General features: G+C 48.3%; 1 protein-coding gene across 1 annotated transcript; it reads left to right on the top strand.

The window, feature by feature from the left end:
* Positions 1-2,244: 2,244 nt before the first annotated feature.
* Positions 2,245-16,068, top strand: NOC4L (nucleolar complex associated 4 homolog). The gene is made up of 15 exons (XM_048513667.1): positions 2,245-2,381; positions 3,830-3,950; positions 4,200-4,306; positions 5,417-5,518; positions 5,902-6,051; positions 8,242-8,338; positions 8,744-8,778; positions 9,126-9,176; positions 10,500-10,611; positions 10,807-10,867; positions 11,594-11,704; positions 13,037-13,200; positions 14,521-14,603; positions 15,289-15,402; positions 15,905-16,068. The coding sequence occupies exons 1-15, from the start codon at positions 2,283-2,285 to the stop codon at positions 16,019-16,021; spliced, it is 1,524 nt and encodes a 507-aa protein (XP_048369624.1). The 5' UTR covers positions 2,245-2,282; the 3' UTR covers positions 16,022-16,068.
* Positions 16,069-18,543: the final 2,475 nt, after the last annotated feature.

The raw sequence follows: 18,543 nt of genomic DNA, 5'->3' as shown, positions 1-18,543 counted from the left end.
CTTTGGGCGGCCTGCTTCCCCAGCAAACATTAAACACCGGGCCTTCCACACACACACTTTAGCAGCAGGTTACTGCACAGTTTATTTTCCCAGGCGTTTGAAGCTCAACCGTCTTATCTTCCGGACCTGTTTTTGAATACAGGCTTTTCTGAGTCTTGTGATCAAGTGTAATTTTCACATTCTGTGACATCAGAGGAAAGCGGAACATTTTATACTCACCGGACAGGAAATTTTGGTGCAAGGCAGTGGTTCCCAACCTGGGGTACACACCTGAGCATTTTTTTTGGGGGGGGGGGTGGTGAAGTATGCAAAAAAGGTTTGCTAACACAGTACAGTTTAAGGGAAATGGGTTGCCAAGGGGTACGTGAGCGAAAAAAGGTTGAGACCCACTGGTGATGCCACTGAGGAAAGAGATTCTGTTCCTGCGATTTGTGCACAGGCCCAAGATCTTGTTGAAGACACTGGTTTGATCTGAAGTTTCAGAGACTCAGACCTGATTTTAAATATGGCACCAGGGAGCCCAGCACCCTCAACCTGGAGGAATTTGCATCTGCAAAGCATCTTGTACCATCTGGGCTGCCACTCAAGCAGAGCAACGACACAGGTTTCATGAGCAGGCCCAACCATATTTTGCTGCGCAAATGAAGCATCGGTGGGTTGCAGTGAGATGCCGAGGCCACGCGATTGCAAATGGCACCTTTTAGAAGAAGAAGAAGAGTTTGGATTTATATCCCCCCTTTCTCTCCTGCAGGAGACTGAAAGGGGCTTACAATCTCCTTGCCCTTCCCCCCTCACAACAAACACCCTGTGAGGTGGGTGGGGCTGAGAGAGCTCTGAGAAGCTGTGACTAGCCCAAGGTCACCCAGCTGGCGTGTGTGGGAGTGTACAGGCTAATCTGAATTCCCCAGATAAGCCTCCACAACTCAAGCGGCAGAGCTGGGAATCAAACCCGGTTCCTCCAGATTAGATACACGAGCTCTTAACCTCCTACGCCACTGCATGTTTAAACCAGGCGTAAACTTTTGCGGACACAAGAAACCGCCCACTCCCCCATCAAGATACATCTTTAAATACGCTGGCTTTATTTGTTACATTTTAACCCCATCTTTCCTTGAAGGGGCACAGGGCAGCATGCCCTTTGGCCCCTTCAGCACATGCAGAATAATGCACTTTCAATGCACTTTGCAGCTGTGCGGAACAGCCAACTCCATTTGCAAACGGTGAAAGTGGATTGAAAGTTACTTATTCTGCGTGTGTGGAAGGGGCCTTTGTCGCTGTCCTTTCCAAGGCTCGGCGGTGAGGCCGGCTGTCCCTAGCAAACCTTGCCAGCTTCATGCCCGAAGGAGACTCTCAGACTCTTAACCTAACCCTTTAGTCCAGGGGTCCCCAACCTTATTGAGCCTGCTGGTACATTTGGCATTCGGACACGACTTGGAGGGCACGGCCACAAACTGGCTGCCACAGGAGGCGAAGGCGGCCACGGAACGAAGGCCACGGCTTTGCTTCGATAATGTGGCCCAGGCCCGTGTACTGTGCTGGCAGCTGTTGCCAAAGCAACACTTTAAAACATCTGCACACTAAATTAAAGCTGCAGTCATTCCTCCGAAGCCTTGCTGGGCGAAAGCCCTACCTGGCCGTGCCTAAAAACAATGAGCAACTGAAAAGGTGTTGATGCCCACCTGGGCACCACTTGGGGATCCGTGCACGAGCCGGACACCAGCCAAGCGGGCTTGCTGTGGTTTAATTTCTAGGAGGAGGCTGATTCTAAGGGTGTCAATTTCAGGGCGGGCAGAGTGTTCAACCCCCCTCTGGGATTTCCTGGCAGGGCTGTGTGCCTCCCCCCCACCACCACAAGGGAGCCAGCGGTCCTCATGAGGCCATCCAGCTGAGCCACTTTGGAGCAATTAAATGCGACCCAAGAAAAACCCCTGAGGGCCCGATCCCAGTCGAAGGAAGCCCGTTGCGGCAAGCCTTAATTCCCGTGCAAACCCGTTCGCGCTTGGCATGCTTGCTCGAGAGTAAGCTCACTGCCTTGTAAGGGAACCTTCGGCCGGCCTTCCTGCTTACGTTTACCCGAGAGTCAGGCCCATCGGATCCAGTGCCGCTTACTGCCGAGGATGCACCCTCCGAACGCGCCCAGTTGGAAAGGATCGGGGCCGCGCAGCCGCCTGCCCGGCTGCGCCTCCTCTGCGCTCTGCGGCCGCCTCCAGGGAGGAGCGAGCCGGGCTGGAAGGCGGAGCCGGGCCGGGTTTCCTTCCGCGCACGTGGGGGTCGAGCCGGCCATGGCCGCGGCGGAGGCCACGCTGAGCTCCTGCCTGGAGGCGCTTCTGGGCAGCAGGAGCTGCGCCAACCGCGTCTTCGAGATCCTGGAGCTCTTGCAGGTGGGCCGGGCGAGCGGGGGAGCCTCTGAGCGCGTGCAGAGCGCACGTGGCGGTGGAGGTTTTTAGGACAAGGAGGCGGCGCCTCTTTGGGATCAGCGGTGATGGGAAGGTGGTTGGGAAGGCTTAAGGGTGGGGAAATGCCTGGAGGTTTAAGGGTTTGATTGGGGGGAGCCGATAGTGCCATAGGGTCCCCCCCAAAAAAGAAGCAATTTTCATTAGTGGGACTGAAGGGAAAGGAGCTTGTAAGCCTCCTTGAGTCTCCTTACAGGAGAGAAAGGTGGGGTATCAATCCAAACTGCTGCTTCTTTATCATCCGGAGATCTCCAGGCCTTTCCTGGAGGATGGCAGCTCCAGGACACTCAGAGCATGTGCAGAGCGCATATTGGGACCTCTACCTCGCTGGATTATTTATTTGTCCTTTTAACTATCACATCACGGCTTGTGCTATTCCTGTGCAGACCTTTACCATAGTCTTAGGTCTTCAGTCTGGACTCCTGTGGAGCTTATTTTAAGTACTGGAGTATAAATCCAATATCTTCTTCTTTTGATGTATTTAAATGCATTAGTTTTAATTGAGGCGTGCTTGACATTTTCTGCTGCTTGAAATTTAACTAGTCTGATGGACTGAGAAAAAGCATGGAGAGATTTTCCTGCTGGCAGCAGAGATTGGGACTCACAATAACTGGTACAAATTCTGCATGGAAAGATACCGGCTGGACATTGAGGGTTTTTTTCTTTTTACAGTCAGAGTAGTCCAGCAGTGGAATTGGCTGCTTGGTGGTGAGTTCGGTGGCAGAATTCAAGCAGCGGCTGGACAAACACTTGCCAGGGCTGCTTTAGGCTCATCCTGCTCATTGAGCAGGGGGCTGGACTAGATGGCCTTTAGGTTCCCTTCCAATTCCATAATTTTGGAGAAGTGTGGCATTAAAGAAGGATAGACCTTTCTAAAACCATTTACTTCAGCAGGCTTAGAAAGACACGACTCTGCAAGTCCGTTGTAATCTTAGATGGGTATGATTCCATTTAAGACTTCTGTGCAAATCAGCCGGTCAATATTTTCAACTCTGGTTGGGGGCTACCCTGTTTCCCCGAATATAAGACATCCCCTGAAAATAAGACGTAGTGGAGGTTTTGCTGAAGTGCAAAATATAAGGCATCCCCCGAAAGTAAGACGTAGCAAAGTTTTTTGTTTGGAAGCATGCCCGCGGGACAGAAAACAGAAATATAAGACATCCCCTGAAAATAAGACATAGCGCATGTTTGGGAGCAAAAATTAATATAAGACACTGTATTATTTTTGGGGAAACACGGTGTTACACTACATAATGTTTCAGGTCCTGGGTGAACTGGCCTTATACCTTTGGCCATATATTTTAGGATTCATTTTCTAATCCCCCCCCCCATTCTGACACCTTCTTCCTTCAATTCTTGACTCCTGCTCCCAACAGGCTGAAGAGGAAGAGATAGTTTTGAGCGCCATCCGCACTTGCAGCCGGCTCTTCGGGGCTTTTCTAGAGCGGGGAGAGCTGTTTGTGGGCCAGCTGCCTCCGGAAGATGAACCTCTGCCAGGTGAGGAATTCATGCAGGGATCCTGCGCCAGTTACTATGACGGACATGTAGGGTGCAAACTAACCTTGTGGGGTTGCTTTATACAGGTTGTAACATATTTTTAATGCGTTGCTGCGCATGTGCACAGTTGCTCTGGGTAGCTCTTTGGCTGCGCTGGTATCTGGTTTAAAGCTGGAAGACGCTAATCTTGGTACTAACCCAACAGTGGTGCAAGATCTCCAAATCTTTCCCCCTTCTCTTCCCCCCCAGAAAGCTACAGTGCAGAAGAGAAGTATAAAATCTGGATGCGACAACGGTACCACAGTTGTGTCAACTGCTTGGTGGAGCTGATGGGCCATGAGTCTTTCCAAGTCAAAGTGAGTCCGGAGGGGGTCTGGGCTTTACTTTCAGAAGAAGAAGAGTTTGGATTTATATCCCCCCTTTCTCTCTTGTAGGAGACTCAAAGGGGCTTACAATCTCCTTGCCCTTCCCTCCCTCACAACAAACACCCTGTGAAGTAGGTGGGGCTGAGAGAGCTCTGAAAAGCTGTGACTAGCCCAAGGTCACCCAGCTGGCGTGTGTGGGAGTGCACAGGCTAATCTGAATTCCCCAGATAAGCCTCCGCAGCTCAGGCGGCAGAGCGGGGAATCAAACCCGGTTCCTCCAGATCAGAGTGCACCTGCTCTTAACCACTACGCCACTCTGCTCCCTACTTCAGTGGGTTTCACTGGTTTCAGTGGGAGGGGGGCCTTATGAGCTTGAGTATTCCTGCTTACACTGCCTCCCCCCCCCACAAACCCCTTTCCTGCATGTAGAAAGCTACCATGTTTGAAGCTTTGCCTCTTTGCTGATTTGCAGTTTGCGTTCAGGGGGTTCATTTCTTTTTAATGTAGGAGCTGTTGAAAGTAGAATAGCAGTCTCTGAAAGAATCAGGGCCCTTCTTATATCCTCAGCCAAGATGTTATGTCTACGTACCAGCAATAAAGCCTGTTGTGCGAGAAAATATATGGGCTCTAGAAAACTGTGATGTGCTGGCATCAGTAATTTATTTATTTATTTATTTATTAGGTTTATATACCGCCCTCCCCCGGAGGGCTCAGGGCGGTGAACAACATAAATAGAGCACATATATCGGATTAAAGCCATTAAATATCAATTAATACGGCTCTAATAAATGTAAACCCCCACTCGCGCATGCGCACGGCTCTTTAAAAGTGAGTTGTCGCCAGTGCAGCTTGCCTTTTATATAGTAGGATATGCACTAATAATGCTTTTGTAGGAAATGTTCTTGGCCTCCCCATTTTTTTGCACAGCGTGCCCAGTTTCTTTTTTGTAGCCATCCTGGGAGCCCACGCTGAGAGTAGGTGTCCCAGGACAGTGTCAGGAGCCTGGATCCCAAAGATGCCATCTGTGAAGACTATGTACAGGAAATGTTCCCGGTAGTTTTGTTACGTTTTAAGTTCTCTTTGGATCCGCTGTTTTTAAAGGAGTCTTCCCTCTGCACTTTGATGAAGTTTGTTGAGCTGGAAGCTAAATACCCTTTGGTTAAAGAAGAATGGAGCTTCAACTTCCCACGAGAGCTTTTAAAAGTAAGTAGCAAGAATTTCTGCTGCGGGTTACTCGGGGCATGGAAGTTCAGGGTTGGAGTTTATTCCTTGGATTGGGTAGCAGTAGTGGTTAAGAGCGGCAGACTCTAATCTGGTAGACCAGAGTTGTTTCCCTGCTCCTGCCTTTGAAGTCTGCTGGGTCAACCACAGTTCTCTCACTATCAGTGGCTACTACCCATGGGGACTAAAGGAAGCCTCCACGTTTAGAGGCAGTCAACCTCTGGATTCCAGTGCCAGGGAACAACAAAGGGGGAAGGCCTTGGCCTCTGTGCTCTGTCAATGTACCTCCAGAGGAAGTGGTTGGCTAGACGGATCTCTGGTGTGATCCAGCAGGGCTGATTTCCTTTTCCTTTTCTTCTTCTTAGTTGGTTGTGAAGGGCCTGATCTCCACAGAAGAGGACTCAGCCCTCCTGATCTCTAACTTCCAAGAATACCTGGAGCATGACGACGTGCGCTTCTTCGCAATGAAAGCGGTGGCTGAGAACATTGGGAACGTCATGCAGAAGACCAAAGAGGTACCAGTGGTCTCCTGGTGGAGCAACAGAGCCTGGAACGCGGCTTGGGTTGGGGTGGTCAGGAGCAGATGTAGCATTTAATGCCAGGTGTCAGGACTACGTATCCCAGAATCCACCAGCTCCCGCCAATTCTCAGCAGCGGGAGAAAGGACCAATCGCAGCCACGAACAGTCTGTTCAAATACCCCATATATACCTGGGACTGAGGGCAAGAACCCTCAGTTCCAGCACCCTGTAGTCCGGGCGACACAATTCAATAATAAGAAGAAGAGTTTGGATTTATATCCCCCCTTTCTCTCCTTTAGGAGACTCAAAGGGGCTTACAATCTCTTTGCCCTTCCCCCCTCACAACAAACACCCTGTGAGGTGGGTGGGGCTGAGAGAGCTCTGAGAAGCTGCGACTAGCCCAAGGTCACCCAGCTGGCGTGTGTGGGAGTGTACAGGCTAATCTGAATTCCCCAGATAAGCCTCCACAGCTCAGGTGGCAGAGCTGGGAATCAAACCCGGTTCCTCCAGATTAGATACACGAGCTCTTAACTTCCTAAGCCACTGCTGCTTAAAGTCCGTTTCTTTTCTAAAGTCGACTTTGTGTGAGTGTGTTCAGCCTTACAGCCAGTTGTCTCCCTTTGGAATGACAGGTGCTGACTGGACAGGAGCCTGGCTCAGTGGGGATGCATCCGCTTTGTATAACAGAGGTCCTGGGTTTGGTCCCCAGCCTTTCTTGTTAAAAGGGTCAGGCAGCGGGTGGTGTGAAACACCTTCACTCCCTGGAGAGCTGCTGCCAGTCTGAGTAGGCGATACCTAGTGGTCTGATTGAATATCAGGCAACTTCATGTGTTTGTGTGCGGCAGACCTGCTAACTACTAACCATGTTGACTGAAAGGAATATCCGCAGCCCAAGCTCTCAATCCACCCGGTGCCCGCTGGCAACATCAAGCCGGGGACTTTTCCTCTGCGCCCTGTTCATTGGCCCACCAGGACCAGCTGTTGACCACTGTATGAAACAGGATGCTAGATTGAAAGGGCTACTGAAGGTATATATATAACAGCCAACATTGTCCAAACAAGTATCCCATACATGAGAACCATCGCAGGTAATCATTTCAAAGTTTCTATAAGGAACCTAGCTACAAAAGTTAAAATCTTGGAGGCAGAATTGTTCAGTAGAAACGTAATCTTCCCCACAGTAGAGTATTCATTAAAGATTACAGGACAAAGAGCAAAAAGTCTGGTCCTAGATCCCTCGTATTTGGGGCAGTCGAGCAATATATGTTCCATGGTTTGAATCGCTGTGGTACAATGAGGACATTTCCGCTCCTGCAGGTCGATTTTTTGGAACCTTCCTTGTAGCATAGAGCAAGGGAAAGAGTTACATTGAGCCCTAGTGATTATCCATCTATGCTTGGGCTCCTGAAGTAAACTCAAATAATCTGCCATGTGATTGATTTTAAATTTGATATTAAAAAAGAGGGGGGAGCAATTGCTTCTCTCCTTGTCCTGCAGAACTTGAAACTCTTGATCTAGCAGTCAGAAAGGGCTACTGGTCCGATCCAGCAGTGGCGAAGTGGTTAAGAGCAGGTGCGTTCTGATCTGGAGGAACCGGGTTTGATTCCCCGCTCTGCCGCTTGAGTTGTGGAGGCTTATCTGGGGAATTCAGATTAGCCTGTGCACTCCCACACACGCCAGCTGGGTCATCTTGGGCTAGTCATAGTTCTTCAGAGCTCTCTCAGCCCCACTCACCTCACAGGGTGTTTTGTAGTGAAGGGGGAAGGGAAAGGAGATTGTAAGCCCCTTTGAGTCTCCTACAGGAGAGAAAGGGGGGATATAAATCCAAACTCTTCTTCTTCCTATGTGCTGTGGATATTAACCAGTGTAGTCTAGGGCTTAAGAGTGTCAGACTGGTATCTGGAAAACTCTCAGACTCCCTGTTCAAATCCCCATTCATGACACGGAAGCTTGCTGTGTAATCCTGGCCAGTGCCACTCCCTCAGCCTTGCCTACCTCGCAAGGTTGTTGTGGGGATAAAAATGGAGGAGAGGAGAAGGACATGAGCTGCTGGAGGTCTCTCAATGACGTTCCAGGTTCTCAAAGGACTGGGCTCGTGCCGAGTGCCAAAACTTGAACGTCTTCCCCTCTGGTTGACATGAATATGGATCCGCGTTTGTGCTGGTTTTGTTCCTTTCGCCCACAGCCGCTCCCAGTCTACCAGAAGAACGTCTTTGCCTTCATTTCGTCCATCTCCATGCCAAGCAACGAGAATGAGATCGAGAATTTCCTTGTGAAACACGGTGAGGGAAACTGAGCCGGTTCCGCCGGGTCACGAGACAGAGATGTTCCGCCGGGCCTTTGGTTGAGGCATCCGCGGTTTCTTTTTCCAGCTTGCTGGCCTGCCAACTTCTTGTCTCCGCTCCTCGCGTTAAATCCAAGTTATGATGGGGTGGGGGTGTGTTGTTTTAGCTACATGAGGGCCCTTACCAGGGACTTATTAATTGTTTAGAATGTTTCAGCCGCCATCACTGCGTTTGTGAATTTAAATGGTTGTAATATCAACATCGCTTATTACTGTTCTGAAATTGTTGGATGTTGCTTGCATGTTATTAAATCGTGTGTGAGGGCCGCTCTGAGCCCAGAAGAACTGATTCTACCCTTCTGCTATTCAGCTGCGTTTTCTTTCTCTTTTACCCTTTCTCCAGCAAACCAGGAGGAATGGAAAGTGTTAAAACTGAAGGTAAATTTTGGATGTCTTTTGTCCCTCTTAACTGGCTTGGTTTAAGGCTGTCATATTAGAGGAGCCCCAGGGGAAAGCACAGATCTGCTTAGTTCAGCCGCTGTAGTGTCCACTTGGATCCTTTTGAGAGGTGTAGGACAACAACAGCTCTTGTTTAACTCCCAGCAATTGTCATATCAGAGGTATACTGCCCCTGTACATGGAGGTTCATAGCGATTTGTATTGTGTGGGAATGTGGAACAGCAAGGAACCAGTGAGTGGTGTGTGGACTTGCGTGTGTGAAGAGCTTTACCAAGCAAGATGGCTGCTGTGTTGTACCCGCTGTCTTTTCTCTCCCTTGTTTTCAGGAGCACAAGCGGGCCTTCGAGCGGATGTGGCTTGGGTTTCTTAAACATAAGGTGAGTGAGAGATGTCTCGTGGGTCCTTGGATTCACATTAAAAAGTCCTATTCCCCTCTGGCTGCGGGTGCTTCATGTCCTGGCAGGGATTAAAAGCTTTTGGGATTGATCCTCAGTGTACTCTGGTAAGTTCTTAAGTGGTGAGTTGTGTCCCAAAAATGGGCCATGATTCCCTTGCAGGTGGTTGGCAAGGCCCCAACTCCTGAGGAGACAAGACGAAGAAGAGTTTAGATTTATACCCCGCCTTTCTCTCCTAAAGGAGACTCTGCCTCTCCCCGCAACAGGGAGGCTGTTCCGCCAGATAGGGGCCAAGGCTGAAAAGGCCCTGGCCTCATTGAGCCCAAGCGGACCTCATGTGGGCCAGGGGCTACTAGGCGGGCTACTTTTCTCCTGATCTTAATGTCCACTGGGGTTAAATCGGAAGAGACGGTCACGCAAATATCCTGGGCCCAGACCGTTAAGGGCTTTGAAAGTTAACTTCAAAACCTTATTGGGTTTCTGCCACTCCTGCGGCAAAAGGCCCTTCGCGGCTTGGGACCCTCATACCTTCGTGACCGTCTCACCCCATATGTCCCGGGTAGGCCTCTGCGGTCGGCAGAGGCCAATTTATTGGTGGCCCTTGGACCCTCCATGATGCGGCTGGCCTCTACCCGGGCCAGGGCTTTTACGGCCCTGGCCCCTGCCTGGTGGAACACTCTTCCATCAGAGGTGCAGGCCCTGCGGGATCTTGGTGAATTCTGTAGGGCCTGTAAAACAGTTCTGTTCCACCGGGCCTTTGGTGAGGCCAGCCACGGATTCCCCCTCTAGGATGCCCTTGTGTTGCGTGCCATCATTGGCACGCCTGATATACTATCTAATCAGTACTGTCCCCTCCCGGCCTTGGGATCAGGCGCCATATATTATTGCTGCTGCTGTGTTTTATGGTTATAGATTTGTAAATTGTTTTAAATTACCCTAGTTTTTATGTGTAAAATGTTGTTTTTAGCCTGCTGTGTTTAATGTTACTATGTATTGTTGTTGCAGGCCTGCTGTATGCCACCCAGAGCCCTTCGGGGATGGGCGGTTTAAAATCCAATAGATAGATAGATAGATAGATAGATAGATAGATAGATAGATAGATAGATAGATAGATAGATAGATAGATAGATAGATAGATAGATAGATAGATAGATAGATAGATAGATAGATAGATAGATAGATAGGTCAGTAGACCAACTTCTGACTCTGGAGCTGACACCTTTCACCCTTCAGAGGTGCCCTTGCCCGGATTCAGCCTGATGGTATGTGATGGCTAATCCTTCTCTCTTCCCGCTGTTCCTCCAGCTACCCAGCAGCCTCTACAAGAAAGTGCTGGTGATCCTACACGACTCCATCCTACCTCATATGAACGAACCCACCCTCATGATCGACTTTTTGACGGTCGCGTATGACATAGGTGGGTCGGAAAAGAGCATTCTGGGTTGTGATTCGTAATCCAGATAAGGGAAGGGACGGATTGAAGAAAATTTAGCAAAGATCGGTCCTTGCATCTAGCAAGTCAGTGTCTTTTGGTACAGCTGTGATTGGGATCTTGATCTGTTTTGCCCTTGGAACTTTTAGGCTTTTAAAATTTACGATGCCTCTTTTATAGGTGGCGCCATCAGTCTTCTCGCTTTAAATGGATTGTTTGTTCTGATTCTCCATCACAATCTGTAAGTTTTATTCATTCACCAGTAACACTTCTGTGGCCAGGTCTATATAAGTAATGGACTGGTGTGGTTAAGCGGCCTGTACCACTGTAGGCAGATATATTCTGTTCCACATAAAGATGTTAGTCGATTGTATATTCCTCCACCACAGAACTGAACATGCCGGACCTTCTTTGTTGTAGAATGTTCTACTCGGGTCCTAGTGCCAACCTGCTTCCGCTGACCCCCATCTGTTTGAAAGTAAAAATACATTTTGTTCAATGAACTGTAAATGCTCTTGTATCAAAGTTCCATGTTCAGTAACGCACAAAATAATGGTTTCGAAAAAGGCAGTTCTGTTCTGTGCATTTGCATAAGATGGTGGGATTCTGGGTGGGGAAGAGAGAGCCGGAAGGCTGTGTCTCTGTCCCACAAAAGAGACTATAGGGGGTGATCACAAACTCTTGGCAAAATCTAGTTTCTCTCTTGCTTGTAGTACCTGGCAGCAATCTATAATGAACCCCTGTTCATTCATACTGGGACTCATGGACCCCTGATCCTAGGGCACAGTTTCCTTTCAAATATGTCTGAATGAAGGCCCGTGTATAGGGAAAGCTTGCTTTTGTGAATGGATCGATCAATGCAATGGAATCATTTTGTTAAATTAGCACCTACTGCATAATGTGATCGATGCATTTGTTGGGGTGAAAGTACATTAGATGATCGGTTTTGACTGCCCTCTTCGTATAGGGAGTATCCGGATTTTTACAAGAAACTCTACAGTCTGCTGGACCCCTCTGTCTTTTACGTGAAGTACCGCGCCAGATTTTTCCGTTTACTGGATCTCTTCTTGTCGTCTTCGTGAGTACGAGCCCTCCTGAGTCTCGTTTAAACTTTGTTTTATTTCCACAAGCAGGTGTGTGTTTGCGGGGGGGATCCTTTTCTGCCTGAAGAGTCCACCATTCCTTTCAGAAAGCCAGCGTAGTGTAGTAGTTAAGAGCAGGTGGATTCTAATCTGGAGAACTGGATTTGATTCCTCACTCCTCCACCTGAGTGGCAGAGGCTTATCTGGTGAACCAGATGCGTTTCTGCACTCCAACATTCTTGCTGGGTGATCTTGGGCTACTCACAGTTTTTTGGAACTCTCTCAGCCCCACCGACCTCACAAGGGGTCTGTTGTGGGGAAAGGAAGGGAAGTGAATTTGTGAGCCTTTTTGAGTCTCCTTACAAGAGAGAATGGTGGGGTACAAATCCAAAACTCTTCTTCTTCTTTTTGGGTACTCTGGGAAACAGGATTTTGAACTCAACAGACCCTTGAGTTTGGCAAAGCAAGGCCTTTTAATTTAAAAACAGCCTGTGAAAAAGGCAAACTTTATGCTGGGGATAATTAGGAAAGAAGTTGATAATAAAAGTTCAAGGATTGTCATGCCCTTATATAAAGCCATGGTGCAACCGCACTTGGAGTACTGTGTTCAGTTCTGATTGCCACATCTCAAAAAGGATATCGAAGAGATAGAAAAAGTGCAGAGAAGGGCAACGAGGATGATTGAAGGATTGGAGCACCTTCCTTATGAGGAGAGGCTGCAGCGTTTGGGACTCTTTAGTTTGGAAAGGAGACGTCTGAGGGTGGATAAGATTGAAGTCTATAAAATTATGCATGGGGTAGAAAATGTTGACAGAGAGAAATTTTTCACTCTTTCTCACAATACTAGAACCAGGGGGCATTCATTGAAAATGCTGGGGGGAAGAATTAGGACTAATAAAAGGAAACACTTCTTCACGCAATGTGTGATTGGTGTTTGGAATATGCTGCCACAGGAGGTGGTGATGGCCACTAACCTGGATAGCTTTAAAAGGGGCTTGGACAGATTTATGGCGGAGAAGTTGATCTCTGGCTGCCAATCTTGATCCTCTTTGATCTGAGATTGCAAATGCCTTAACAGTCCAGGTGCTCAGGAGCAACAGCCGCAGAAGGCCATTGCTTTCACATCCTGCACGTGAGCTCCCGAAGGCACCTGGTGGGCCACTGCGAGTAGCAGAATGCTGGACTGGATGGACTCTGGTCTGATCCAGCTGGCTTGTTCTTATGTTCTTAGTTTTCCGTGGATGACTTTTAAAAGAAGCTTTGTGCCACCAGTCTAGACTGGCATTGTCGAGGGAAGTGAAAGAGTTTTCCCGCTTCTTTTCCAACAGGCATTTGCCGTCATACCTAGTTGCCGCCTTTGCCAAGCGCCTGGCACGTCTCTCCCTCGCGGCTCCGCCTGACGCCCTGCTGATGGTCATCCCCTTCGTCTGCAACCTCTTGCGGAGGCATCCGTCTTGCAAAGTGCTCATCCACAGGCCCGGTGGCCCTGAAGGTGAGAAGAAAGGGGGAAGAGAAATCTCTAGCCCTGGAGTGTCAAACTCACGGCTCTCCAGATGTTGTGGACTACAGTTCCCATCATCCCCTGGAGGGCCGCGAGTTTGACACCTGTGCTCTAGCCCAAGGCAGTCGGACTCGCTTGTTATGAGGGCTGGATATGGCATAATTGTGACTTGGTCAGGCCAGGCCCCGGGGGTGGGGGGCTGCCTCGGTTGACACCAGATCGACACTGTGGGAGGTGTCTGGACTGGTAAGTCCACAGTGGAGCGGGGTGGCTTCCTTGAGAGGTCATATTAGGCCCACAAGCTATTTGATTCAGCCCCAAGGTCCCAATCTGGCTTGATCTGGAGTTGGTGTAGGTGGAGTTTACCTCAGCTGGCTCACTCCATGCTATGCAAAAGGGGAAGGTACACAACCAAGGTGGAAAGAAGAAAACTTGTACCAACCAGGCTACAATAATGACTTCAAAAATATTTTTTTGTCTCCCACTGGAGTAGCAATTTACTTATAAGTAACCAAAATAATTTTACAACACAATAATGAGAAGAAGAAGAAGAGTTTGGATTTATATCCCCCCTTTCTCTCCTATAGGAGACTCAAAGGGGCTTACAATCTCCTTGCCCTTCCCCCCTCACAACAAACACCCTGTGAGGTGGGTGGGGCTGAGAGAGCTCCGAGAAGCTGTGACTAGCCCAAGGTCACCCAGCTGGCGTGTGTGGGAGTGTACAGGCTAATCTGAATTCCCCAGAGAAGCCTCCACAGCTCAGGCAGCAGAGCTGGGAATCAAACCCGGTTCCTCCAGATTAGATACACGAGCTCTTAACCTTCTACGCCACTACTGCTATAGGAGACTCAAAGGGGCTTACAATCTCCTTGCCCTTCCCCCTTACAACAAACACCCTGTGGGTGGGGCTGGGAGAGCTCCGAAAAGCTGTGACTAGCCCAAGGTCACCCAGCTGGCATGTGTTGGAGTGCACAAGCTAATCTGGTTCCCCAGATAAGCCTCCACAGCTCAAGCGGCAGAGCTGGGAATCAAACCCGGTTCCTCCAGATCAGAGTGCACCTGCTCTTAGCCACTTCGCCACTGCTGCTCATAAGCATGGAGAGATTGTGTGGTGGGGTATGTCACTCCACATAGTGCCACGGGAAGAAGCACGTCTTAACGTGACATGCCTGTGAAGATGCCACTTGGGCGAAACCTTAGGAGCAAAAACTACCAGATCACGGCCGCGCAGCCTGGGAAACCCACAACAGCCAGTGGATTCCAGACGTGAAAACCTTCGACAATAGGCATCACTTTCTGTGTCTTTTGTAGAGATGTTGGCTGATCCGTATGTGATGGAGGAAGAAGACCCTCTGGAAAGCAGGGCTTTAGAGAGCTCCCTCTGGGAGATACAGGTGCGTCTTTGAAAAAGTTTCCAGTTGTAAACAGTTGTGCAGAAGGATGCCATGAAGTTTCGGGTTGTGCACCTTCAGACTGCAGGGCAGGTTGTATTTTCAGATCCTCATTGCGGTTTACAAACACCGCCTTCTCTCTGTGTGTAGAAAATTAAGAAGAAGAAGAGTTTGGATTTATATCCCCCCTTTCTCTCCTTTAGGAGACACAAAGGGGCTTACAATCTCCTTGCCCTTCCCCCCCCATAACAAACACCCTGTGAGGTGGGTGAGGCAGAGAGAGCTCCGAAAAGCTGTGACTAGCCCAAGGTCACCCAGCTGGCGTGTGTGGGAGTGCACAGGCTAATCTGAATTCCCCAGATAAGCCTCCACAATTCAAGTGGCAGAGCGGGGAATCAAACCCGGTTCCTCCAGATCTGAATGCACCTGCTCTTAGCCACTGCTCTTAGCCACTACGCCACTGCTGCTCCCTTAGTAGATGATGTGTTGTGAGTTTGCATAGCCTTTCCATCATGTGCTAGTTTACAACATTCAGGGCACTGTTTGCAGGAGGGGGCATGTGGAATCGTGGAAGGGGCCATGTAGTCCAGCCCCTTCTCAATGCTGGATCAGCCTCAAGCATCCCGGGGAATGTTCATCCAGCCGTGACTTAAGTGAATCGCTTTCCCCCTTGTTCTTGGTGCCCCAGACTCTGCAGAGCCATTACCACCCCGAAGTCGCAAAAGCTGCCACTTTGATCAACACGGCACTGTCTGAGACAGAGGATGACTTGTTAGAGCTCATGGAACTGACTTCGTATGAGGTAACAGTGCCCCGGATGTTAACAGGGGCCCTTTCCCCACTTACCTTAAGCCCCGCGCTACTCTCCTCAAGTAGCGCGGGGTCCAGCTGCGCTCCCCACTTCAGGGGCAGCAAGAGCGCAGCCGCCCCGACGCTGCCTCTCTCGCGCCCCCCTCCAGCGCGTGTAATTGCTGCCGCCTTTTGAAATGGTGCCTTTTGATGGGGAAGCCGGGGCACGCGCCAGGAATTGTGCGTGCTGGAAATTGCGCGCAGCAACCTCCGGAGAAAGGTGAGTGGGGAAAGGGCCAGGGATGATTTCCTGTGGTATGAGCTTACTGGTGGTAGGTGGGAATGTCTGCTAAAGATTTGTTTTGCCTTTTCTCTCTTAACAATTTGGGTTGATTTTCCTTTGAGTCCCCAAACGTTCTACAGTTAGTACTGAAGTGTGTTGCAGAAAACAACTTGGAGCAAAAGGGCATTCGAGAAAGGAACGTGAAAGTGCTTTGTCTCTGTCTCCCTGCTAGATCTTTGACCGAGATGTGAAGAAAAAAGCCAGCGCCGTTCCTTTGGAATTTCAACGAGTCACGGGTCTTCTTGGCCAGAAGAATGACGTTTTGGCGGAATACTTTACTCTGGAATGATTCACACTTTGCTTAGTAAACATAGTACAATAAAACCTTTTTATTCATGTTATGGCCTCAGTGTGTTAGGTGGTTCATAATTCCTGCACATAACTCCGAATTTACCCACTACCTCACCCAATTCCATATCATTCTATTACAGGAGACATGGATGACCTCCACAATTAACATTCATGGTTACAAATCATTTACACTTCATGCTTCAACTTTAAAGAAGAGAGGCAGACCATCAGGAGGCTTAGCAACATTTATATCTCAAGGAATTGCCTCAACCGAACTTGATGTGTGTGAACCAATTGCACAGGCAATCAAAATACTGTACAATAACAAAAGCTTTATCCTAGTAAATGTATACTTCCCCCCAAGAAATGGGTCAGTAGCTAATGACAGTGATTGGAGAAGACTGTCAAATTTTATAGGTGACTTAGAAGCCAAGCATCCCCAGTCAGAGTTAGTAGTGGCGGGGGATTTTAACGCCAGGGTAGGAAACGATCCCATCCAATTATGTTCCCAAGAAGATATAGATCAAGAACTCCTTCAGCTACACTTTACACCATATGCAAGGAGATCTAAGGATCTAAATTCCAACTCAAATGGGCTCCATTTAGCCAAATTGGCCCTCCTACACAACAAAATCTGGCTAAACGGACTGACTAAGTTTCCAAATGCAGAGTGAATTTACTTTCATCTCTTCCCATGGGTGCAGCTTAATAGACTATATACTCGTGTCTCCACACTTGTTAGCCATTCTCCAAGCCTTTAGGATAGGGGATTCTATGATTAGCGATCACCTTCCACTCATCCTCTCCCAGAGACCTCTACTGCCAAAATTTCAAACTATAAGGCAATTAACACAACTCCCATAATAAGATGGTCAACCCAAACATGCAATAAAACCAAGGAAGCACTAAGCAACACCACCTGCAAGTTTCTAGGCTCCTCAGTAGTTATTGCAGATAATGTTAGCAGCAGTATAGGAAATTATGAAAAACTTGTTTCATATTTGGTGTCCCTTTTAGGGGAACAAAGAGGGAAGGGAAATCTCAAAGGCAGAGACTGGTTTGACGCTGAGTGCAAATATTTGAATCAACAGATTCGGATCACATACAATAGATTTAGGGCCTCCAAGGCCAAATCCCCGCCTCCTGAATTGTTTAGTCTCAAACAGACTCTATGCAACCACATCAAAATAAAACGCCAAGAGTCAATAAGCGCAACTGGGAGCAACTACTATATGCCACCCTATCCAATAACACAAAACAATTCTGGCAATTAACAAATAGGGGCATGTGTCAAAATCTCCCAATAGCTGCCGACATCACTCCTTCATTATGGCAGAAACACTACTCTGGAATTTTTTACTCCGACCAAGAGATTGACCGAAGCTCTAGCATGAGCCCAGCCGAGGATTTGCCTGAATGGGCCCCAGTTAACAGGCGAGAGGTTATTGAATTAATTCACCAACTAAAGTCTGGGAAAGCAGCTGGCCCTGATATCATTGTAGCAGAGATGTTAAAACTGACCCAGACTGGTGGGCTCCAGTGCGCCTCATTATTTACATATATCAACAAATCTTTAATGATTCCCAAAGACTGGTTATATCATTGTACCCCTCTATAAAAGGAAGGAGACCCCCAGTGTCCCTCTAATTATAGGCCGATCAGCCTTTTATCTATCCCATTAGGCAAATTGTGTGCTAACTATCTACTGAAAAATTAAAGAGCTGGACAGACAAACATCAGCTACTCGGCCCAGAACAAATCGGGTTTCGGGCAGGTAACTATTCTAGATCACTGTCTAATTCTCCAACATCTTGCAAGCAAGTACAAGAAAAAGCAAGCTTTTATGCTGCTTTTCTGGATTTGAAGGGTGCCTTTGATTCGGTAGATAGGGAACTTTTATGGCATAAATTAAAACCCTAAACATGGAACAGAGACTTCTTTAGCTCTAATTAAAGCGTTCCACACCTAATACAACTTGCCAAATAAGAACTTCAAGAGATGGCACGTTAACAGAATCAATTATGGTTAACAAAGGGGTTAAACAAGGTTGCCCACTGGCACCCAGTCTATTTGCCTATTTCTCAATGACTTCCCTGCAACCTTAACTAAAATTGATGGCCATCCGCCACGCTTAGGCTCGCTGCATATATCCACCCTGCTTTATGCAGACGACGCTGTTCTCTTGTCATATTCCCAAGTAGGCTTAAAACGCCTACTAAACTGCAGTGCAGAATACTGTCATGTAAATAAGCTGACGCTTAACTATGACAAGTCCAAAGTCATGATCTTTGCAAAATCTAGGTGTAAATGTAGCTGGAAAGTGAACAACCATGTCCTAGAGCAAGTAAGTCAGTTTAGATATCTAGGGCTCCTATTCAGTTACAACCTATCTTGGGTCCCTCACAGCAAACAAGCAGAGAACAAAGCTAGGGTGAATGCTGCAGCGATTCTCCGATTTTTCTACTCTAAAGGACACCAATTTGTCCCCGCTGCACTGAAAATCTTCAATGCAAAGATAAT

The sequence above is a fragment of the Sphaerodactylus townsendi genome, linkage group LG13, assembly GCF_021028975.2.
Source record: "Sphaerodactylus townsendi isolate TG3544 linkage group LG13, MPM_Stown_v2.3, whole genome shotgun sequence".
Taxonomy (NCBI): Eukaryota; Metazoa; Chordata; class Lepidosauria; order Squamata; family Sphaerodactylidae; genus Sphaerodactylus; species Sphaerodactylus townsendi.
Note: the sequence above shows the minus strand (reverse complement) of the source record. Positions and strands in the feature narration are given on the sequence as shown.